This window comes from Rana temporaria, chromosome 3 (assembly GCF_905171775.1).
Source record: "Rana temporaria chromosome 3, aRanTem1.1, whole genome shotgun sequence".
In the NCBI taxonomy this organism is placed as follows: domain Eukaryota; kingdom Metazoa; phylum Chordata; class Amphibia; order Anura; family Ranidae; genus Rana; species Rana temporaria.
The window spans coordinates 192,774,619-192,799,802 of NC_053491.1; the positions used below are offsets into that span (position 1 = coordinate 192,774,619).

Genomic DNA, 25,184 nt, shown 5'->3' on the forward strand with positions numbered 1-25,184 from the left:
TCACGCTCCTCGACTCATTAAACAATTCCATCGCAGGTATCCTGATAGACCATCTCTTACTAGGGGCATCGGAGGTGCTCCCTTGAGGAGGGGAGTATGTAACGCTATCAGCGTTAATTCAGTGTGTACGAGCGCAGCTGTATCTCACCCTAACAGCTGCGCTCTATTCAATGAGACATCCGCGTCACTTCCGGTGCGCGGACGTCTGCGGTTCACGATGGAACGCGGAAGTGCGTTCCAGCGTACGGCGCCCGGCTCCTCTCACGAGCCCGGGCTATTTAAACCCTCAGGTTCGGCGGCAGGGTGTTCAGATATTGCAGTTGGACGCCTGCCGCCACCTGTGTATTGGGACCCCTCTGCAGCCTCTCCTTCTCGGACCAAATCTGCCAGCAGCCCTGACGCCAAACCAGCCTCCCTGATCCAGCTTCACAGCACCTCTTCCCTGAACCCTGCTATCTGGATGTCAGCAACCTTTCTGTTGGAAACCTCCACTTGAAGCTACTAGCTAACCGCAAGTACCCTAATGACAAATAGCTGTTATTACAGTGTATATCTTCTCTGCTGTTAAAGGGACAGTGTTCTTATTCTTTGTATCTGCTATACTACTGGGTCTGTTATCTCAGCTCAAGTTTATTTCCTGCACACACCTAAGTAAGACCACTGAATCCATAGTAGAGCCATTTGCATTCTGCCGCAGCCAACCTGTCTGCTTATTACTGAGCTGCCAGTAGCTATATCAAGGGACTGTTCCATAGTCTGCTGTCTAATTAAGTTTATGAAGTAATAAGCTACCATACTTATAAGTTCTGTTTCTCACTGGAGGTTGTGATGAGTAAACCCCAAACTCTTATTGTTCATTGAGAGTGAACCGGTGGTTGAACCCTGAGAAGCCTCCGCAGTTGAGATCCAAAACCATATTTACTAAACCCAGAATATTCTCGCAGGGTCATAACAACGGGGCATTACAATATAATTTCTTGACGCCATTGCCAAACAACTCATTTTCTGCAGTGCAGAGTTCAAAGTAAAACAATTAGTTACGGTTGCTCTGAACAACTACAAATATTAGTGATAATACTATATTCATACATAAGCCCCATTGTGTAATATCAGCAGGAAGTCAAAGAAAGATTAAGCCTGTAGTAAAATAGCCTGAATAGTCTTTCAGTCTTCACTCCTACTTTTTTTGTGAAAGAATAAGGATTTATATGTGAACATATATAGCTAGATTCACAGAGACTTAGGCTGGCGTATCAGTAGATACGCCAGCCTAAGTCAGAATTTGCGTGAGCGCTAATTTAAGCATATTCTGGTAACCAGATACGCCGCTTGTATCTGAGCCTAGTTTAAGCGTAAGTGTCTTACACCCTTGTATCCTAAAGTGTCATTTTTAGGCTGACTGCTAGGTGGCGCTTCCATTGCGGTCGGCGTAGAATATGTAAATCAGTAGATACGCCTATTCACGAACGTACGCCTGCCCGACGCAGTACAGATACGCCGTTTACGTAACGCATTAGCAGGCCTAAAGTTATTCCATCAAATAGATGGAATAGTAATGTTAAGTATGGCCGCCATTCCCTTGTCGAAATTCGAAAATTTTACGTCGTTTGCCTAAGTCGTCCGTGATTTACGTAATTTACGTAATAGCGATTTACATAATTTACGTCCACGTCAAAATCAATAGGCCCTGTGCGGCGTACGTTGCCGCAATGCACACTGGGAAATGTAGGCGGACGGCGCATGCGCCGTTCCCAAAAAACGTCAAAAATGTCAGGTCAAGCCCCATTAACATAAAACACACCCCCTCAGCTAAATTTGAATTAGGCGCCATTACGCCGCCCGGTTTACGCTACGCCGCCGTAACTTAGCAGGCAAGTACTTTGAGAATCATGTACTTGCCTCGCTAACTTACGGCGGCGTAGTGTAAACAAGCTATGCCGCAAAGTTAGGACAACATGTATGAATCTAGCTATTATTATTTACAAGTACTTTTCTTCTCTTAGGCCAGTGTTTTGGAGTGAGTCTAAATTCCTATTAACCACATTTTTGTTTTCTAAACTAGATAACCCAAGTGATCAATGTGTATATAGACCAGAAGGCATTACATACCGTAAATTGGCTATCTATTAGTCTTTAGTGATATATTAATGTGCTTTAAGATTGGTTAAAGATCCCTTAGTCAATGGTCTTCTTTGAATGGCAGGTGGATTTATAAATATAGAATAGGAGAGCGCAAGATCAGCAGCTGTTGGCTGTTTTTGTCCCATGGAACAGTCTCTGATGTAACTGACAGTGTGCGTGTTGGCACAAACAGGCTTCCAGCAAGAAAGACACTCTTCCCTCCTGTGCTCGTCAGTCTGGTCTCCAGGGACTCCTTACTGCTCCTTGGGAAGAGACTTGATTGCCAGCAGAAGGCAACTGTGAGAGTACCATTTCTGAACGTTACAGTATTTTTTAACCTCAACAAGGACTTTGTAAGGATACTGCCCTGATTGCCATATCAGGTTAGTCCAATACACTTTTCTTTCATTATCTCAGAATGATTGGCTACTTGCATGAATATTATGAGCATTCTTACTTTGTAACCTATTTATAATAAAAGTTATATTACAAATGTGTGCATTCCATTTTATTTAACTTATTCTGCATATTAACCAAGTTATATTACAACTATAAAATAACTTTATATAACTCAATACATTTCATTCCAAATAAATTGCATTACATAATAATAGTTAACATGATCCAAGAGCTTGTTTATAGATGAATTCTTGTATTATAAATGCATGCATGGTTACAGGTCAGATATTCTAACACTGCAGTTTATGAAAGATTCCTTAGAAGATTTGGGTCATGGAAAATCCTGTCTTCTTCTTGCTCTCAGGCCTACAGGCGGACAGCCCTGGTGTAATGGTCTGCAGGTCTTTCACTTATAAATACCCTCAAAGGTCACAGAATAAACTTTTTATGTTGTTTAACATCGTATTAAAATAATGGTTGTGCTATATACTAATAGTGCACATCTCGCATGCTGAGCTGTGGTCAGATTTAAATAGTTTGCAGCATTCACATGCTTGGTTATTATGCTTTAGTTTTTACAGTAATGAAAAAATTAGTTGAGAATCATGTTCTTTTATATCTGAGTAGCATGTACATGCCCATGCAATGACAAAGTACAGACTGTTCCTTCTGCTTTCATTTGTTTGGGTTGTGATGTTCAAGGACTGTTGTTTTATTACAGATCTTTTTAAAGATAACCTTTTAAATAATCCGGTCGGCTTTATGTGCAGACACTCTAAAGCCTCATACACACGATAGGTTAAACCGATGAAAACGGTCTTCATCAGTCCAAACCGAGTGTGTGTAGGCCCCATAGGTTATTTAACCTTAGGTTAAAAAAATGGCAACTTGCTTTAAAATTTAACCTATGGATGGTAACCGATAGGTCAAAACCGATCGTTAGTATGCAAAACCATCGGTTAAAAACCCGCGCATGCTTAGAATCAAGTTGACGCATGCTTGGAAGCATTGAACTTCATTTTTTTCAGCACGTCGTTGTGTTTTTTACGTCACCGCGTTCTGACACGATCGGTTATTTAACCTATGGTGTGTACGCACGACGGACCATCAGTCAGCTTCATAGGTTAACCTAGGACAACGGTCCTTCAGACCGTTTTCATCGGATGGACTGATCGTGTGTACGAAGCTTAAGTTCTTAAAGAGTTCTAATTAACACAAAACGTGGTAATAGAAGATTCATTTTGCATTTTGTAGTATTGTTCTAATGTGCAATTTCACATCAGACATTGGAAAACATATACTGGGGCAGATCCTCAAAGAAATTATGCGGCGTATCTCTTGATACGCTGCGTAATTTCGAATTTTGCGCGTCGTATCTTTGTTTTGGTATCCACAAAACAATCTACGACGGCATCTGTGTTAGATCCGACAGGCGTACGTCTTCGTACGCCGTCGGATCTTAGATGCAATTTTTCGACGTCCGCTAGGTGGCGTTCACGTCGTAATCCGCGTCGAGTATGCAAATTAGCTATTTTCTGACGATCCCCGAACGTACGACTGGCCGTCGCATTTTTTTACGTCGTTTCCGTTCGGCTTTTCCCGGCGTATAATTTAAGCTGCTATATGGTGGCGTACTCAATGTTATGTATGGCCGACGTTCCTGCGTCTAATTTTAAAATGTTTACGTTGTTTGCGTAAGTCGTCCGTGAATGGGGCTGGACGCCATTTATGTTAACGTTGAAAACAATGACGTCCTTGCAACCTCATTTGGAGCAATGCACCCTGGGAGTTTTTACGGACGGCGCATGCGCAGTTTGTTCGGCGACGGGGACGCACTTCATTTAAATGAAACACGCCCCCTACCCGCCCAATTTGAATTCCGCCGCGAGAGATACACTATGCCGCCGTAACTTACGGCGCTAATTCGTTGAGGATTCAAACCAAAGCCAGGTAAGTTACAGCGGCGTAGCGTATCTTACATCTGCGCCGGGCGCAGTGTATGTATGTGGATCTGCCCCACTGTGTGTATATATAAATATATATATAATTACTACAGTACTGTACAAAAGTTTTAGGAAGGTGTGGTACAATGCTGTAAATTAAGTATGCTTTCAGAAATAGAAGTGTTTCTAGTTTATTTTTATTAATTAACAAAATTAGTAAAAAGGAAAAAAAAAAAGTAAATGAACAGAAGAGATTTCTGTGGGGAAAAAAAATGAACAGAAAATAAATTTAAATCAAATCAATATTTGCTGTGACCACCTTTTGCCTTCACAACAGCTTCAATTCTTCTAGGTACATATCCACAGAGAAACTCGGCAAGTAGGTTGTTCCAAACATCTTGCAGAACTAACCACAGGTCATCTGTGGATGTAGGCTGCCTTAAATCCTGCTGTCTCTTAATAGAGTCCCAGACAGACTTGATTTTGAGATCAGGGCTTTGTGGGGGCCAAATCATCACTTCCAGGACTCCTTGTTCTTCCCTGGATGTTCAGGGTCATTGTCCTGCTGCAGAATAAATTTGCCTGTATTTCTCAGTATTGAGGACACCATTGATCCTGACCAAATCTCCAACTCCATTTGCAGAAATGCAGCCGCTAGCTTGCACCATGCTTCACTGCTGCTTGCAGACACTATTGTACTGCTCTCCAAACCTTCAGCAAACTGCCTCCTGGTAAAGCCAAATATTTCAAATTTTCACTCATCAGTCCAGAGCACCTGCTGCTATTTTTCTGCAGCCCAGTTCCTGTGTTTTCGTGTATAGTTGAGTTGCTTAGCCATGTTTTGACATCAGAGGTATGGCTTTTTGGCCACAGTTCTTCCATATAGGCTACTTCTAGCCAGACTTCTCTGGACAGTAGATAGGTGTTTCTGGGTCCCACTGGTTTCTACCAGTTCTGTGCTGCTGGCACTGCTGGAAATATTCTGATGTTGAAGGAAAGTAAACATAATGCGTCTTTCATCTGCTGCCTTAACCCCTTCACGCCAACAGTACACATATATGCGGTCTCACTGGACTGCCCTTTTTTACGCATTTATGCGTATTTGTCTTTGTGCTGGGAGTGTGCTGCTGTGTTTCTCTCTCTGTGAATGGAGAGGAAAGATACCAGGGTTAGTGTTTGGGTCAAGGTCAGGGTCAAATGTCATGATCAGTATATTTTGGGCAGGATTAAAAAAATATATATATATATTAAATTTAGTATCAGTGTCAGTGTGTTTTAGATAGGATAAACAATTTACAGATTCTTTATTATTACACAAAAAACTGACCATACATATTAAAAATAGGTTGGGTACTAGGACTAGATACAGTATATTGGCAAAAAGTCACAGAACAAAGAATGATGATGGAAAACACCTTCAAAAATGTATTTTCTTCTTCAGGGGTGCATGAACATAAGCAAAAGGGAACAATTTGCTTTCTTTTGAGATGGTAAATGCGTCTAGAGAAAATACCCAAAGTTTAAAAAAAGCTGCTAGTTGTCCTTTGAGTGTCACCAGGGGGTGCCAGGGGTCAGTGCCAGAGCAGTGATCCAAAGGGGTTTCAGTAAAACAGTGAATATCATATGTGCAAAATCTAAAATGTCCAAGCACAACCAGCAATACTTGGTTATGCTTCAATTCTAGGGTCACCGATAGATAATGAGGAGATATTATATCATATGACATATGGATTTTTTGCAGTTTTTGGATGCAGTTTCCATATAGTCAGACATCATGCAGTAATCACAATGTATTTGTCCATAGGGGTATGGATCCACATTTATCCAATCTTTTCTTTCTACTAATGTACTTTTTTGACTTTGTGTCTAAAAAGTCCCACTATGAGGGTTCTCTCTATTTGTTCTCAATGTAAAGAAGCACCAGCTACCATATCATAAAATCAGTACTAACCAGAAAATGTGCTACAAAATGTGTAGCAAGCTTGGCATGTCATCATAAGTAGGTGTCCTCTGGGGTAGCTTATGCGTCTATCCACGGTGCTCTCCTCTCCAGTTCCCAGCACCGATTCAAGCTGCAGCAAAGAACGCTCACATTGGAGCCAGCAAAGATGGTAATAATGTAGTATTTATTGCACAGTGAGAATCACATACACCAAACAAACAGACTGCTATATCAATGAAAAACCACTGTGACACCATGTTTGTGTAGCCCATTAATCACCTATAGGGAGGAGCCGGACTGACCTTTCGGCCATGTTGTAGACCAAAAATAAAAGAAGCTGATGCAATCGAGAGTGAGGGTTTGATTTTTGTAGCAGTTTGCACTGCAATTTAAAACTGTGCATTTATATAAAAAAGGAAGCTATTCACTACGTCATTAATAGATTATTTTATATATGACAATGTTTGCAAATAAACATGGGTGAAAGGTCAAATAGATAATTTAGCCCTCTAGTGGGCAAAAAACATCAGTACAAGGAAAGCAATTTAAATACAGTAAAACCTTGGATTGCTAGCATAATTCATTCCAGAAACATGCTTGTAATCCAAAGCACTTGTATATCAAAGCAAATTTCCCCATAAGAAATAATGGAAACTGAAATGATTCGTTCCACAATCTTTTATTTATAAGTCCTTCCGTTTATAGTCCATATAAAAAAGATTATAGCAATGTGACCAGGTTGTGTAACCATAAAATGTCCATCCACAAATAGAAGCCTCCACAAGGGGATTAGAAGCAAAATCCAGCAGGAGCTACAGAGTATAAAAAAGGAGAAGTGCCTCTAAGTGTAGCAATATGTTGCTAAATGTTCTACCTTCATTAAATGTAACCATTTCTTTTCTTTTATACTCAGTTGTGACATGACGCTACTTTTTTATTAAGACATCGCTTGTATATCAAATCAAAATTTATTAAAAATGTTGCTTGTCTTGCAAAAGGCTCTCAAACCAAGTTACTCTCAATTACAAACCAAAAGATGACGGGTCCACTGATGGGACCTCTACCAATTATGTGAATTAATTCAAACCCTATGCCACTCACCCTTGGTGTTGCTGCCATAGCCAAGTAGACTAGACAAAAAGTAAAGTGGGGAAACCAGGAGATAAAGCGGCTACTGGGGCAGCAAAGGGCAATACTGGAGTCTGATAAAAATGCAAAGGAGTTTATTAAATTAAAAAATATAAAGAATAAAAGCATAGCTCAGATTACTGAGAAATAAGGTTACATTTACTTTGGTTACAGTTCATGAAGTCCCATATTGCTAAAATATAAAGAAAGTCCTGCAGCAAACAGATGAAATTCTGCATGTTGTGGCAACCACTAAATAGATGCACCAAAATTGCTATTGAGATGACTGTTAATGATTTAGTTTTTACAGTGTTATTTACTAAAAGGAGGGTCAGGTCTGGAAAGTTTAATTCTTCTTGCTATAAGCATACGACAATTTGATACTTTGATCATTCTGATTAAGTAAGCCCATGAAGTGATTTAGGGACTCCATATCTCTTCTCCAAATAAACAAAATATGTAATGTTTGTAATAGTTCAAATAAGGCATTGCATTCCATAGATATACTTACATCTCTTAGCTCACCATGAAAAGTTTAGCTAGACTGGGCACTTACTTTTGCACAGTACTGTATAAACATTCCAGTAGTTGCCACTGCACACACAGGACCCGAGAAAGGACCCTCACTGATATATATACAGTACAGCGCCAAAGTTTTAGGCAGGTGTTAAGAAATGCTGTAAAATATGAATGCTTTCAAAATATATACATTTAATTGCTTATTTTGATAAATTTACAAAATGCAAAGTGAGTGAACAGAAGAAAAAATCTAAATCAAATCAATATCTGGTGTGACTTCCCTTTGCCTTTAAACTAGCATCAATTCTTACACTTGCACACTTTGTACACTTGCACAAAGTCAGGGATATTGGGAGGAGTATGGAGTATGATCAATCAATTATACCAATCAGGTGCTAGTTATCATCAATTTCATATGTAGGTTAAAACACAGTGAGCTTAAAACTGGGCGAGGAACACACAAACTCTGCTACTAAGGTGAGGTTGTGAAAGAGTTTAATATTACAGGTCATATCCCATGGCAAGAGCACAGCAAAAAAAAAACACCAAGTAGTTATACTGCATCAGCAGGGTCTTTCCTAGGCATTTCAAAGCAGTCTGGGGTTTCAAGAAATGTTGTTCAATCTCTTTTGAAGAAGCACAAATACATGGGCAACATTGAGGACTGTAGATACAGTGGTTGGCCAAGGAAACTTTAATGGAGAAGGATCTGAGGCAGCCCAGGTCACCATAAGATTTGTGGTTAGTTCTCCACTATGTTTGGAACAACCTATCAGCTAAGTTCCTTCCAAAAGTATATACAAGTGTACCTAGAAGAATTTATGCTGTTTTGAAGACAAAGGGTGGTCACAACAAATATTGATTTAATTTGGATTTCTCTTCTGTTCATTTACTTTCCATGTTGTTAATTGATAAAATAAACTAGTAACACTCCTATTTCTGAAAACATTATTATTTATAGCAATTTTTCACACCTGCCTAAAATGTTTATACAGTAGTGTGTATATACACAAAAAAATGGTAATGAAAAAATAAGGCAGCACCCCCTGGGGCTTGAAAGGTGAACACTCAGTAATATGGTTTATTTTGACATTTCAACAAGGTACAGTAAAAGCTTTTCCATCTCAGAACAACTGTGAAGTTAAACAAAACAACATATATACCCTAAACATCCCTCCCATCATTACAACCCACATGTAATGGCATCATCAAGTGCCAAGGTCAAAGTTTCAGCTAGAAGAATAGTGGACAAATAGAAAACACAAAACAACAACAAAGTAGTACATACAAAATTGGCCTAGCTGAAGGATGGAGCCAAACCCTGGCACTAATGGCAAGTGCCAGAGATAAGAAAAGGGCATTACAAAACATCATGCTGACATAGCAAGGTGGCCTTCCAAGCTGAATCAAGGCTAGGATAGGAAAAAATTATGGACAATTAAATATTAAATATATTTAAAAAAAAAAAAGGGGGTGGCCCTGCAGAGCAACCTGCAGCACCAGAGATGTACAGTAGATCAAGGAACAGGCCCAAAAACAGACATGAACCCAGTGTAAAATCACTAAAGAAATGTGCTGAATCTAGGATGGAAAAGGACCTGGGGGTCCTAGTAGATGATAGGCTCAGCAATGGGATAGAATGACAGGCTGCTGCTAACAAAGAAAACAGAATATTGGCATACATTAAAAAGGGGATTAACTCCAGGGATAAAACGATAATTCACCCGTTCTAAAAGACTTTGGTCCGGCCTCACCTAGAGTATCCTGTCTATTTCTGGGCAATAGTCCTCAGGAAGGATGTACTGGAAATGGAGCGAGTACAAAGAAGGGCACAAAAGGGTGAACTGCTCCAGGTGGTGAACTAAAGAAAACACCCTCCTCATAGTGGAAGCCAGGTGCAGGCTCAGCACGAGTAATATTGAAGAAATGGATTCTGGACAGCCGAACTCATATAAAAGCCTTTATTGTAATGAATAGTCAACGTTCATGTGACAACAAAACCAGGAAAAACAGCTGACGCGTTTCACAACATCATTGTTGCTTAGGCATAGCTATGACTAACAAAGCTAATAAAGGTTCTGGATGATATTCGTTATGAAGAAAGGTTGCGAGCACTGAACTTATTATCTTGGCGCTTGAGAGGGGATATGATTTCAATTTATAAATACCATACTGGTGACCTCATGATAGGGATAAAACGTTTTTGCGTAAGGGAGTTTAATAAGACACGTGGCCACTCACTAAAATTTTAATAAAAGAGGTTTAACCTTAAACTGCATAGAGTGTTCTTTACTGTAAGAGCCACAAGGATGTAGAATTCCCTTCCACAGGCGGTGGTTTCAGCAGGGGGCATTGATAGTTTCAAAATACTATTAGATAGGCACCTGAACGACCGCAAGATACAGGGATATACAATGTAATACTGACATATAATCACACACATAGGTTGGACTTGACGGACTTGTATGTTTTTTAAACCTCATCTACTATGTAACTATGTAACTATGAGTGTGAAATTTAAACTCTGATCAGGGAGAGCACACAGCAGAGTGGTCCCACAGACAGCACATAGGTTCAAAGTATCTTATGTATTTATGTTTATTGTGCACTTGGCAGCATGGATATATTGACCTTTGACACCAGCGAAGTGTGGCCTGTTTAGTGAGATCCAATAGAAGAGCTACAGTAGCTCAAATTGCTGAAACAATCCATGCTGGTTCCAATAGAAAGATATCAGAACACACAGTGCATCGCACTTTGTTGCGTTTGGGGAAATGCCCTGACCCCTGTTCACAGCAAAAAGCACCTACAATGGGCATGTATGCATTAGGCCTGGACGGAGCAATAAAAAAAGGTGCTCTGGTTTGATGAATCATGCTTTTTTTTACATTATGTGGATGGCCAGGTGCTTGCCCCTTTATGTACCCGAGGAGGAGATGGCACTGGGATGCACTATGGGAATGCCAAGCTGCTGTTTCCAAAGTGAGCAAAGTCCTTTCTTGTATCAAGGGAGGTATGGACACCAGAGAGATAATTGTGCACCTGTAAAAATCATTAGTAAAACCTTATCTGGAATATGCACTTCAGTTTTGGGCACCAGTTCTCAAAAAGGAACTGAAGAAAGTGCAGAGAAGGGCAACAAAACTGATAAGAGGCATGGAGGAGCTCAGCTATGAGGAAAGATTAGAGGAACTGAGTCTATTCTCTCTTGAGAAGAGGCGATTAAAAGAGAAGTATGGTATTTTTTTACTTTTATACTTCCCTAGGTTGATGCAGCATCAGTCCGATGCTACATCTGTCCACCGCCGCCTCTGCAGTGAGAACCGAGAGATAAAACACCGCCGATGGCTTCGCTTCTCTAAGCTCCCAGAGCAGGGAGCTGCTGCCTGTCAGTCGCTGAGCTGTGGAGGGGCAGGAGTGGCCGTCTCAGTCTCTCAGCGGCTCGCTGAGAGTCTGAGACAGGCATAAGTCCAGGCACCTGGCGGATCCAGACTTTATTGTTGTGATGATGTGGTGCCTGGACTGATTCCAGTGACATCAGCACAGAGCGTAATTCAGGCCGCTCTCTACTGAAAACGGGTCACAGGAGTGCAAAACGAATTGCACTCCAGTGATCCATAGGGGAAGCCCAGCCAAACAAGCTCAGGCTCCTTTAAGGGGGATATGATCAATGTGTACAAATACATAAGGGGTATTTTAATTCTGTCCATCTGATCACCCCCCACATCTACTACCCTCTGTTCCACTTGACCCTCCCTTCTAGATTGTAAGCTTTAACGAGCAGGGCCCTCTGATCCTTTCTGTATTGAATTGTAATGTAACTATAATATCTTCCCTGATGTTGTAAAGCACTGCGTAAACTGTTGGCGCTATATAAATCCTGTATAATAATAATATTTTTTTTATTTTTGGGTAATCACTTACAGACCGGAAAATGTTCCCCCTTAATGACCAGGATTTTTTTTGCGATACGGCACTACGTCACGTTAACTGACAATTGCACGGTTGTGCAACCCACAAATACAGTTTTCTTTCTCTGCTATTTTTATTTTTTGCACTATAAACAAACAAAGAGCGACAATTTAAAAAACATAAACAACATTGTTTACTTTTTGATATAATAAATATCCCCCCCCCCAAAAAAAAATTCTTCATCAGTTTAGGCCAATATGTATTCTTCTACATATTTTTGGTAAAAAAAAAATAACAACGCAATAAGTGTATATTTATTGGTTTGCGCAAAAGTTATAGCATCTACAAAATAGGGGATATATTTATGGAATTTTTATTGTTTTATATATATTTTTTTTTACTAGTAATGGCGGTGATCTGTGATTTTTAGTGGGACTGTGACATTGCAGTGGACAGATCGGACACTTTTGACACATTTTTGGGACCACTGACATTTATACACCGATCAGAGCTAAAAATAGCCACTATAAATGTCACTGGCAGGAAAGGGGTTAACACTAGGGGGCGATCAAGGGGTTAAGTGTGTTCCCTGAGAGTGTTTTTAACTGTATGGGGGCCGGGCTGACTGGAGGATGAGAGAGATCGCTGTTCCTAATCACTAGGAACAGCAAATCTCTCTCTAACTCACCTGTCAGAACAGGGATCTGTCTGTTTACATTGACAGATCCCCATTTGGTGCTCATTCCCATGATTGCGGGTGGTCCCCCACCGTACAGCGGCACGTGCGCCTGCTATGTCTCCTTAGAGAAGCCGACAAACTGCCCCGGTATAACGACGGCGGCTGGTTGGCAAGTGGTTAAACTAGATGGACTTGTGTCTTTTTTCAACCTGACTATGTAGCTATGTAACTATGTAAGTCAAGTCAGGGGGGGTAGTGTGATGCTTTGTTAAATTTGTCTAACGGAGTCCATGTCTCGATGGGTCAGTGTGTGTGTGTGTGTGTGTATGTGTATGTGTATATATATATATATATATATATATATATATATATATATATATATATATATATATATATATATTTATATATAAATAATTTTTGGCTTGAATTACAATAACTCTTAACTCATTTTATTGACCATCCATTTGTGATATGGTATAATAAAAATGCATTGCATTTATGTATTACAGCTTTCAGGAGGAATATGCCGAGATGACAGTCACGTATTCCAGTAAAGTGGCTAATGCTACATTCTTTGGTTTTCACCGGTTACTGCTGAAGTGGAGAGGCAGCATTTATAAGTTACTCTACAGAGAATTCTTTTTGTTCATCAGTTTATATACAACACTGAGCATCATATACAGGTATCTTCTATTGTATATCCTTCTTCATACCATTAACAGTGCATACAAAACCTTTATGAACAATAGTTCAATATACAGTATCTCACAAAAGTGAGTACACCCCTCACATTTTTGTAAATATTTTATTCTATCTTTTCATGTGACAACACTGAAGAAATTACACTCTGCTACAATGTAAAGTAGTGAGTGTACAGCTTGTATAACAGAAATGGGATCGGTGAGTGTATCCTCTCAGTAGTGCCACATCCAAAAATTGTTAGAAAGTAACTAAATACTCCTTGGTGGACTTTTTAGGCACCTGTATACATTCCACGGTTTTGCTTATGTGCAGGGTTTTTTAATATATTTTGTTAAATAAATATATTTTTCTACAAACAAACATTTACTCATACTATTCATAATATGTATGAGTAAATGTATGTTTGTAGAAAAATATGTTTATTTAACAAAATATATTAAAAACATCTGCACATAAGCAAAACCATGGAATGTATACAGATCTGTGTCCAGAAACACCATAATCAGAACATTACGACCAGTATTGTCCTTCAACCGACGCATTTCAGATTTTTTCCTTCATCAGGGATGTTTGTTAAGAGACAGGTTATAGGTCTATAACATAATCAAAAAAAGATAAGTATCCAGTAACAGAGTTTTTTCTATATAGTAATTATAGTATATACAGTATTCGATATCTGGAAAACTCACATATATTTAGGTAGTGTCACAGGAGAACATTCCATTGAAATGTATTTTAAAATCAAAGAGAACATAAAAAGGACTTATATCTCAATAGCCTGTTAGAAAATTAATATCAAGTGTAGATCAAATATTTGATGATGCCGAGGTCCCCCAACCATGAGATGTTGGACAAATGAGAGCACTGAGGTCAAGGGGTGGAAAGGATGACCTGAAACTAAGAAATAGCGATGATATGTATCGTGAAACTTCAGTCAAGTTTTCTTAAAGGGGAGTTCCACCACAATTTCACTTTTTAAATATAAATACCCCTGTAATACACAAGCTTAATGTATTCTAGTAAAGTTAGTCTGTAAACTAAGGTCCGTTTTGTTAGGTTGTTACAGCATTTAGTTTATAATCTAGAAATAGACCGTGGCCATCTTAAGTGTGGACATCATGAAGCCAGACTGTATGACTTCCTGGATTTCAGCTTTGCATATCTCGCACATGCTCAGTGCACAAGCAGTGTAATAGGTTTCAGTCAGGTTTGCAAGGACTACTGGGAAACATGATGCCTATCCCAGAAACCCTTGCAAATAGCCTAGGCAAATAAGGAGGAGGAAGTAATGAAGGACTACAAAATAAAGGTATTTACAAGCAACAAATTAAATAAAAATTGTCCATTCTGAACACTATGAGATTAGAGTATGCAGCACAGACAAACATAAAAAAATGGGTGGAACTCCACTTTAAGTGTTGTTTCCAAGAATAAAGACATACTACCTGAATCATGTAGTTGTCCATACAAGAACATGGAGGCTCTTTTAAAATATAAGAATCTTAGAGGCTGCAATTGACCTATATGAAAAACAGCAAGTAAAGTAATCCAAATTGGGCCCAATTAGCCATTTTCCCTCATGTGACTTGTTAGTCTTACAAGGTTATCGCTCTCACTCTCTCATACTGGTCACTAGAAGTTCAACATGGCACCTCATGGCAAAGAACTTTTTAAGGATCTGAAAAAAAAATGAAAGGTGAAATAAAGATGGCCTAGGCTATAAAAAGATTACCAAGACCCTGAAACTGAGCTGCAGCATGGTGACCAAGACCCGGTTTAACAGGACAGGTTTCACTCAGAACAGACCTTGCCATGGTCAACCAAAGAAGTTGAGCGCTGGTGCGCAGCATCATATTGAGAGGTTGTCTTTTGGAAATAGAGGTATGAGTGGGGGTCTGTCAGTGCTCAGACCATACACCGCACACTTCTTCAAATTGGTCTGCATGGCTGTCGTCCCAGAAGGAAGCCTCTTCTAAAGATGATGCACAAGAAAGCCTGCAAACAGTTTACTGAAGACAAGCAGACTAAGGACATGGATTACTGGAATCATGTCCTGTGGTCTAATGAGACCAAGATAAACTCATTTGGTTCCAGTGAGGAGTACAAAGGCAAGTGTGCCTTGCCTACAGTCAAGAATGGTGGTGGGAGTGTCGTGGTCTGGGGCTGCATGAGTGCTGCCAGCACTGGGGAGCTACAGTTCATTGAAGGAACCATGAATGCCAACATGTTCTGTGACATACTGAAGCAGAGCATTATCCCCTCCCTTCAGAGACTGGGCCATAGGGCAGTTTTCCAACATATTAATGACCCCAAACACACCTCCAAGATGACCACTGCCTTGCTAAAGAAGCTAAGGGTAAAGGTGATGGACTGGCCAAGCATGTCTCCAGACTTGAACCCTATTGAGCATCTGTGGGGCATCCTCAAACAGAAGGTGGAGGTCATGGAAGAGAACCTGTTATGAGGTCATGGAGGAGTGTAAGTGGCAACCTGTGATGCTCTGGTGAACTTCATGTCCAAGAGGGTTAAGGCAGTGCTGGAAAATAATGGTGGCCACACAAAATAATGACACTTTGGGCCAGATTCTTAAAAGAGATACGCCGGTGTATCGCCTGATACGCCGCCGTATCTATGCGCCTGATTCATAGAATCAGTTACGCATAGATAACCATTAGATCCAACAGGCGTAAGGCTCTTACGCTGTCTGATCTTGAATGCAATTTTTTTTTTCGCCGCTAGGTGTCGCCGATGTTGTTTTCCCGATCGAGTATGCAAATTAGCAAAATACGCGAATTCCCGAAAGTACGCCCGACCGACGCAGTGAAGTTACGACGTTTACGTAAGATTTGCGACACGTAAAGTTGCCCCTGCTATATGAGGCGCAGCCAATGTTAAGTATGGCCGACGTTCCCGCGTCGAATTCTAAAAATTTACGTAGTTTGCGTAAGTCGTCCGTGAATAGGGCTGGACGCCATTTACGTTTACGTCGAAACCAATGACGTCCTTGTGACGTCATTTAGTGCAATGCGCGTTGGGAAATTTTAGGGACGGCGCATGCGCAGTACGTTCGGCGCGGGAACACGCCTAATTTAAATGATCCACACCCCCTACCCGGATCATTTGAATTAGGTGGGCTTGCGCCGGGGGATTTACGCTACGCCGCCGCAACTTTAGAGGCAAGTGCTTTGTGAATCAAGCACTTGCCCGTAAAACTTGCAGCGGCGTAACGTAAATCAGATACGTTATGCCCGCCGAGTTTTACGCCGTTATACAAGAATCTGGCCCTTTGGGCCCAATTTTTGGACATTTTCACTTAGGGGTGTACTCACTTTTGTTGCCAGCGGTTTAGACATTAATGGCTGTATGTTGAGTTATTTTGAGGGGACAGCAAATTGACACTGTTATACAAGCTGTACACTCACTACTTTATATTGTAGCAAAGTGTAATTTCTTCAGTGTTGTCACATGAAAAGATATAATAAAATATTTATTATGTATGAAAGGAATTCAAACAAGATTTTTTTTTCTGGCCCCATGCAACCACTCAGAATCATTGTTAAGTTTTCAGCTCTGGACTGCAGGAAATTACATTTGGGAGGTGACTGATTGCTGTGGGTAACAAGAAATGTTCTAGTTATACTTTTAATGCATAAGTGCCTTCTGGGTATTAGAGCCCACTTAAAGTGCCGCCAGGAGCCGTTATTAAGGAGTTAACTTAGCTTTTTAACATCCTCTCTTGTCTCCTATTGCCTGTGTTGGCAGGCTTCAGGGCTGTGTCAATGGCATGAGTTTGACATCCATTTCAGATTGACGGCTACATAGGACCTACACTTTGACTTGCGTTTGACCGACTTCAAGTATGTTAAAGCAAGCCAACACCCGTCCACACAGGCTATTACCAGTACACATTTATTTTCCTTACTGGGCTACTGGAACAAAGGGACAGAGAGCTGGGGTGGCTGGCAGTGCAGTGTGCTGACACCAGCTTCAAAGCAAACCTTCAGATGATATTTTAAAGACCGATAGTGTGATAAAGAGCAGGTGTCTTTAGATTTCGTACAGATTTTATAAACAAATTAGTCAAGGAAACACATTTACATTGGCATGAATACAGAAAAGAAAAATGTATTGTTCAAAGACAACCCACAAAATATAAAAGCACAGAGTGTTTCCTTTTTCCATATGCACTACTACCATACTTCTTAATGTCTGAAGCTCTTATTAAAGGGCATAGTAGCAATTTATGTAGTATAATTATTTTATCAAGTTAAGGGTATTTTAACCAATTAAGACCCGGACCAATATGCAGGTTAAGGACCCTGACAATTGCGCGGTCGTGCGATGTGACTCCCAAACACAATTGGCATCCTCTTTTTCCCACAAATAGAGCCTTCTTTTGGTGGTATTTGATCACCTCTGCGGTTTTTATTTTTTGCGCTATAAACAAAAATAGAGCGACAATTTTGAAAAAAATTCTATATTTTTACAGGAGATGGTCAGAGAGCACAGACATGCTACAGGAGACAGTCAGAGAGCGTGGACATGCTACAGGTGACGGTCAGAGAGCACAGACATGCTACAGGAGACAGTCAGGGACCGCAAACATACTACAGGAGATGGTCAGAGACTGCGGACATACTACAGGAGGCGGTCAGAGACTGCGGATATACTAGCAGAGATGGTCAGAGACTGCAGACATAGTACAGGAGAGGGTCAGAGACTGCAGACATACTACAGAAGAGGGTCAGAGACCGCAGGCATAGTACAGGAGACGGTGAGAGACTGCAGACATACTACAGGAGACGGTCAGAGATCACAGACATACTACAGGAGACTGTCAGAGACCACGGACATAGTACAGGAGACAGTCAGAGACCGCGAACAGAGTACAGGAGACAGTCAGAGACTGCAGTTCCTATGGATGGTTATAGATAATGGCCAACTGGCCCTCTAACCAGACCTGGAGATACGGCAACAACAGTTCCTCTGACCAGAAGTCAGCTCACTCTGAGTTGCCTGTGGCGACTCTGCTGGGTAGCGCCCAGATCTGTATTCTGGCAATGACTCCATTCCTTTCTTCACCAGGGATGGTGCTAGGCTGTGTGGCTTTCCCTCTGATGGCGCAGGGCAGTGGGGTTCTCTCTCTGATGGTGCTCCCTCAGCACTGTCCTCTCCCTGGAGTCCTGAGTGCACTTCCCCAAAGGCTTTCCCGGGCTCCTGACTCTCTCTCTCTCTTTCTCTCTCTCTCCACTTCAGATGGGCATGCTTTGGACTGCAGTTTCCTCCATTATGGTTACAATGGCGGCATCACAGTCTCTCCTCTGACCTCCTCCTCTGCCGTTATTTGTTCATTTGAGAAAAAAATATACAGTATATGTTAAGCGTTGCGTAAATTGACAACTCTATACAAGTACCTGTAATATATAAATATACAAGTAACATATCAATTTTAGAAAATAAACTATAAGGCCCAGATTCACGTAGGAGATACGATGGCGTATCTCCAGATGTGCCGTCTTATCTCTGAGTCTGAGGCGTCGTATCTTGGCGCCTGATTTAAAGAATCAGATACGCCAGAATTTGTATAAGATATGACCAGCGTAAGTCTCCTATGCCATCGTATCTTAACTGCATATTTACGCTGGATACGCCAATTCACGAACGTACGCCCGGCCGTCGCATTACAGATACGTTAGGCTTTTTCCGGCGTAAAGTTACCCCTGCTATATGAGGCGTAGATGAGGCGTACAAATGTTAAGTATGGACGTCGGGCCAGCGTCAAATTTTCCGTCTATTACGTTGTTTGCGTAAGTCGTTCGCGAATAGGGCTGTGCGTAATTTACGTTCACGTCGAAAGCTTTGGATTTTTGCTGGTTAATTTGGAGCATGCGCACTGGGATACTTTGACGGACGGCGCATGCGCCGTTCGGAGAAAGCGTCATTTACGTGGGGTCACAATACATTTACATAATACACGCCCACATCTTCCACATTTGAATTAGGCGGGCTTACGCCGGCCTATTTACGCTACGCCGCCGCAACTTTGCTATGAGAATACTGCACTTGCCTGTCAAAGTTGCGGAGGCGTAACGTATATAGGATACGTTACGCCCGCGCAAAGATGCGCTCTCCTACGTCAATCCGGGCCTCAGAGTACATTAGATGTAAACAGATGTGACCCCAGATGACCACTTATGTGACTCTGCATTTTAAGTCCATCACAACATCATATTTCCTGTTTACGAAGTCTGGTAAAACACTTTACCACCCTGTGACTTTTTATGTCACAGCCACAGAACATGTGTAGTATGTCCATTCGGGTATATAGAGTTTCTTGCTGACCCATAGTTCCCCACGGCGTTCCCAAACTATGTTAGTTATTCTGACTGGTGTAATGCTTGCTTAGCATTTGCATTTGTGTGTCAGCCTCATATGACTTGTCCTTCTACTTGGATTGTAATTTCCTTGGACAATGTTCACGCTGCTCACCATTTTATATATACTATATATATATATATATATATATATACACACAGTATATAGATATACATATATGTATATGTGTGTGTGTATATATATATATATATATATATATATATATATATATATATATATATATATATATATATATGTGTATATATATATATATATATATATATATATATATATATATTATACATACAGGTATATGTGGGATTGGGTGATTAAACTCAATCAGTAGGTGCATTTGCAATGAGTCACACTGTACTTTAAAGTATGGCCAGGGCCGCTGTTAGAAATAATGGGGCCTCGTACAGCCTATCGGATGGGGCCCCCTTCTACCCTACCCCGGCCCTTGCCCTGACCTGCCTCTAAACAAAATGCAGTTTTATCTTCAAGTGGGGGGCATACAGTGCAGTGGTTGTGGAAATGATCGGGCAGCATCAGAGCTGCTGGTATCATTTTCACATGAAACCCAACACACACATGGCCACTGACCCTGGTTTAGCAGCTCGTTTTTACTCCCCCCAATGCAAGTGTAAAGTACCCTCTCACTGCGCCTTATGATCTTTAGCATTAGGATAATCATTCACACAGCAGGTGCTCGGATCTGCCACAGTGTGTCACATGGCTGTTGGGTGCTGACTTTGTTATGGCTGTAGTGTGTTACAGTCTGTACATAGCTCCCAATTGTCCCTGATTTAGAGGGACTGTCCCTGATTTGAAGCAATGTCTCTCTGTCCCTCTTTCCTCCTCATTTGTCCCTCATTTTGGTCTGATCTATATAGTTGTATATAAAATGCACTTTTTATCGTTCAAAAAGTGTTTCCCAGTGCTAGATTTTTCATCTGATTTCTAAATTGCTGCATTTTTACTTTTTAAAAGCCAATATAAAGGATCAATAGTATCAATAGTGGTAAAAAAAAAGTCCTTGTGGATTTAATTAAAGGGATTGTAAATGTACAATTTTTTTTCCCTAAATAGCTTCCTTTACCTTAGTGCAGTCCTCCTTCACTTACCTCATCTTTCGATTTTTCTTTAAAATTTTCTTATTTCTTCTGAGAAATCCTCACTTCCTGTTCTTCTGTCTGTAACTCCACACAGTAATGCAAGGCTTTCTTCCCCGTGTGGAGTTTCGTGCTCACCCCCTCCCTTGGACTACAGGAGAGTCAGAACGCTCTCTACGTTGCAGATATAAAAGATAGAGAAAGGAGCTGTGTGTTAGTGGGTGTCCTGACTCTCCTAACACAAAGCGTAACAGTTCTTTCACTTCCACTAAAATCACTTCTTGCGGTTTTTCAGCCCACTGAGCTCCCAGTCTCTCACTAGACTAGATGATTCACTGACACTGAATCCCATGAGCTCCGCCAATCTTCACGGTGGTATCTTCCTGAAGCGTCATCCCCCCACTGCCTTGCTAAAGAAGCTGAGGGTAAAGTGGTTGTAATCCCACATTGAAAAGAAAAAAAAACTGCAAGACAAAGGCATAATGAGCAAGTATGCATAGCATGCTTGCTCATTATGGAATACTCACCTGAGATCGAAGCCCCCTCTGCGGTGCCCACCGGCCGGCGACATCGCTCCCAGAGTTACATCGACATCGCTCCCAAGTATCGCAGCTCCGGCGCTGTGATTGGCTGGAGCCGCGATGACGTCACTCCCACTCATGCGCATTGGGAGCCGCCGATAACATCACACTCACTGAAACAATGGCACATACGTGCCATTGCTTCAGTGTGCATGTGCCGATGACGTTGGCACATGCAGATACAGGGGATCTCTCCAAAATCGTGCAGGTTTAGGAGATATCCGGCATAGCTACAGGTAAGCCTTATTATAGGCTTACCTGTAGTAAAAAGTGGATTGTAACTTATAGCAGAATGGGAAGAAGACTTTCAACAACCTTGAACAGACTCCAAACGTTCTACAATCTTTCAACTGGCACACATCGCCTCCATTTCTTCAAAACTTGCGGAGACTGGCTATAAAATATTGTCCAGGTGGCTCTACACACGGGTGTCTCTACACAGAGTCTTCCCGGAACTCTGTTGGAGAGGATGTGGGCCAAAGTAAACAGCCTAGTTGCGTTTAGTAGACCATCCCCATGCAGAGAGAACAATAAGAATGTCAGCCGCACTTCACTTAGCTGTTCTTGTTGTGCTTTTTAATATTTCAATAAATTAACTGCATACAATGATACACTATATTACCAAAAGTGCCTTTACACCACATGAACTTTAATGGTATAGCGATGTGGACTACATTCATAATATGGTGCAATTCCCCATCATTCTTCATCTATAGACATATCTGTGAGCCCGACCAGAAAGGTTTGTGGGAGTAGAAGTCTTTTAGACCGGCGTTTCCTTTGTGTGATGTGATATGTGGACTAAACATCCCAGGCGTCCTTGTTACAAGCCAAAGAGACTCCTGGGAGGAACTATAAAAGGGACCGGAGATCCGCGCTGCGCTCTATTCTTCCTGGGCCTTGCTGTGCGCACATCTCCCTTTGTGGGGAGAGAGGCTGCTGCCTACCACGTGGTGATCGAGTGATTCCAAGCCGGCCTGCCTGCTGATCTACACAAGGTCGCCTGCATCCATCAGTCGTGGGTCATCGCTGATCATTTCGCTAAAGGATGTCTCTTCCAGGATTGCTGTCTGCAAGGTGTAAGCCAGTCTGGTCGTTGGTGAGAGGCAAATTGCCCATCCTTTGCAACCCTTCCTTGCTACTTTATCTGAACACTATGTACAGACACTTTTTTGCAATACTGTTTGGAACACTGTACATAGACACCTTTACTTAAAACCACTTCAAAGAGTATCGCCTGTTCAATTCCTTCGGCTATTACCACACCACTGTGGCTTATTGGATACAATCAATGAGCTCCAGCTGCCGGTGAAGACTATCAGGCCTGCATCTTGTCGTTATTACAAATTTAGGGGCCCTATTCAATCCCCTATTTCGTCTGATGTCTCATTTGGATATAAAGGTTGAATAGGCTGGCCTGGGGTTCCCCTTTAGTAGTAGACTGCCTGTCCTAGATAACTAACCTTTTGCTGCCTTTACAGGTTATGCTTCAAGTTGTAACTCATTGTACATAAATGTAAATTATGCGTTTTTGCTGTTGAACTAGTTTAAGCTGTCTTTTAGGGAAATTATTCTTCCAAGTCCTGGCTGTTATCCAGCACTCAGCAGACCAATTCCCCTCTTCTGTGTATCAATACCACATTATTTACTCCAGTAAAAGTATATAAGATAAACATATTTGACTTGTGTGACATGTCATTTAAAGGTGTTGTGGAAGATGTCTGAACCCAGAGTATCAGGTGGGTTGGAATGTGCCATACTACAATGGAATCCAGTGGCGGCTGGTACTCCATTTTTTTTTTTGGGGGGGGGGGCAAACAACCTCCCCACTCGCTCACCTCGACTTCCCCCGCACTTAGCCCATCCAAGTCAAGGGCAGTTTTGGCGGCTTCCCCAGCTGCTCCTCCTGGCCAATCCGGTCGCTTCTCCTCCCAACCAATCCGGTCTTAGGACTTGCTTCCTGTCCTGTTTAGCCAGGAGGAAAAGCAGGAGGACAGTAGCAAATGTTGATTTGCTAGATTCCGCATAGGGCACAGTGCTGACTCACAGTCTCTGCTCTAATTCATCCCAAAAGTGTTTTATCAGGTTGAGGTCAGGACTCTGTGCAGGCCAGTCAAGTTCCTTCACCCCAAACTCACTCATTCATGTATTTTTGGACCTTGCTTTATTCACTGTTTTAACAGGAAGGGGCCATCCCCAAACTGTCCCCACAATGTTGGTAGCATGAAATTTTCCAAAATGTCTTGGTATGCTGACACCTTAAGAGTTCCCTTCACTGGAACAAGGGGCCAAGCCAAACCCCTGAAAAATAACCCTACACCATAATCATTTTGCTTAAAATGCACCTGTGCACTATGAATTATTTACATATTCTGAACAAGCAGAAAGGAGCACTTTAAAGTGGTTCTAATGTCAAATAGTTTTCTACCTTAATATAAGGTAAAAAACACCCCAATAACTGTCCCCTCCCCATCCCTAAACCCTTACCTGCCTTCTCTCACCGCTCCAATGCTGTCCCAGCTGGAGCATTGCTCCTCTCACTTACTGATTTCACAAAAGAGACATATGTGATTGTGACCATTAGCCTTACCCTACCTTTTCCAGGTTGCATCACAATATTATAAGCAACAGCAGAATGAAAGTGACCTAGAGCAGGGTATTGTACACTTAACATAGGTTAATAATGCACCCTAGAGCTCAAACACACATGTGTGTGTGTGTGTATATATATATATATATATATATATACACACACACACACACTATATTGCCAAAGGTATTGGGACACCTGCCTTTACACACACTTGTGACTGTCCTGCACCAGAGTCCTGACCTGAACCCGATAGAACACCTTTGGGATGAATTAGAGCATAGACTGCGAGTCAGGCCTTCTCCTCCACATCAGTACCTGCCCTTACAAATGCACTTCTGGAAGAATGGTCAAACATTCCCATAGACACACTCCTAAACCTTGTGGACAGCCTTCCTAGAAGAGCTGAAGCTGTTTTGGCTGCAAAGGGTGGGCCAACTCAATATTGAACTCTACGGACTAAGGCTGGGATGCCATTAAAGTTCATATGCGTGTAAAGGCAGGCGTCCCAATACTTTTGGTAATATAGTGTATCTCCACCCAAAAAACTGCCTTTCTTGATGTGTTTAACAACTTCTGGCTTGCTCACAAGGATATTAATTTATTGATTATTAAAAAATACTGCGCAAGAGCTAAGTGGAGTGTGGCTGACATTCTTTTATGTTTTCAGTGGAGAGTGTAAATGGTCTGCTGTGGCCGGCACCCACGATGTCCATGTACACAGGAGGCCATTTTTAAATAGAGCTATGGATCTGTGTGTGCTTCTAACCCTATACAGGTATTTAATAATGAAAGGGTTAACTCCAATGCGTCCTGATTTAACTATTTTAGTGTGAGGTGAATATACTTATTAAGGGGAGCAATATGAATAACAAGTTTGTTTCACAGGCAGAGTACGTCTTCTTGACATTAAGTAAACCTCTCACTTACTAAAAAAAAAAAAAAATCTAAATTTTCCAAAAGCGTTTAAGCTAAAGAGTCTGACAGAAAAAGCAGCACCAGAGGGGTGAGTGTAATATGTTGTGTTGCAAAAAAAATTGGACTGAGAGGGTCACGTAAAATACAGGCTATTTAGTTTGAGACTGTAATAACTGTTTTACTACAATTGTATAGGTTATACATAAAATTCCTCTAATTAAGATATAGATGTATTAAGTAATTTAAAGGGTAACTCCACTTTT

At 41.3% G+C, this 25,184-nt stretch overlaps 1 protein-coding gene across 2 annotated transcripts in view; it reads left to right on the plus strand.

Moving 5' to 3' along the window:
- The first annotated feature begins 2,120 nt into the window (after positions 1–2,120).
- The window catches only part of BEST3 (bestrophin 3), a 46,847-nt gene continuing 23,783 nt past the window's right edge, over positions 2,121–25,184 (plus strand). The window contains exons 1-2 of one of the 2 annotated variants that reach the window (XM_040344019.1): positions 2,121–2,504; positions 13,153–13,326. In XM_040344019.1, coding sequence (XP_040199953.1) covers positions 13,175–13,326 — 152 coding nt within the window. In that variant the 5' untranslated portion in view covers positions 2,121–2,504; positions 13,153–13,174. The remainder of the gene's footprint in view (positions 2,505–13,152; positions 13,327–25,184) is intronic. The other variant, XM_040344018.1, reaches the window with a different exon arrangement.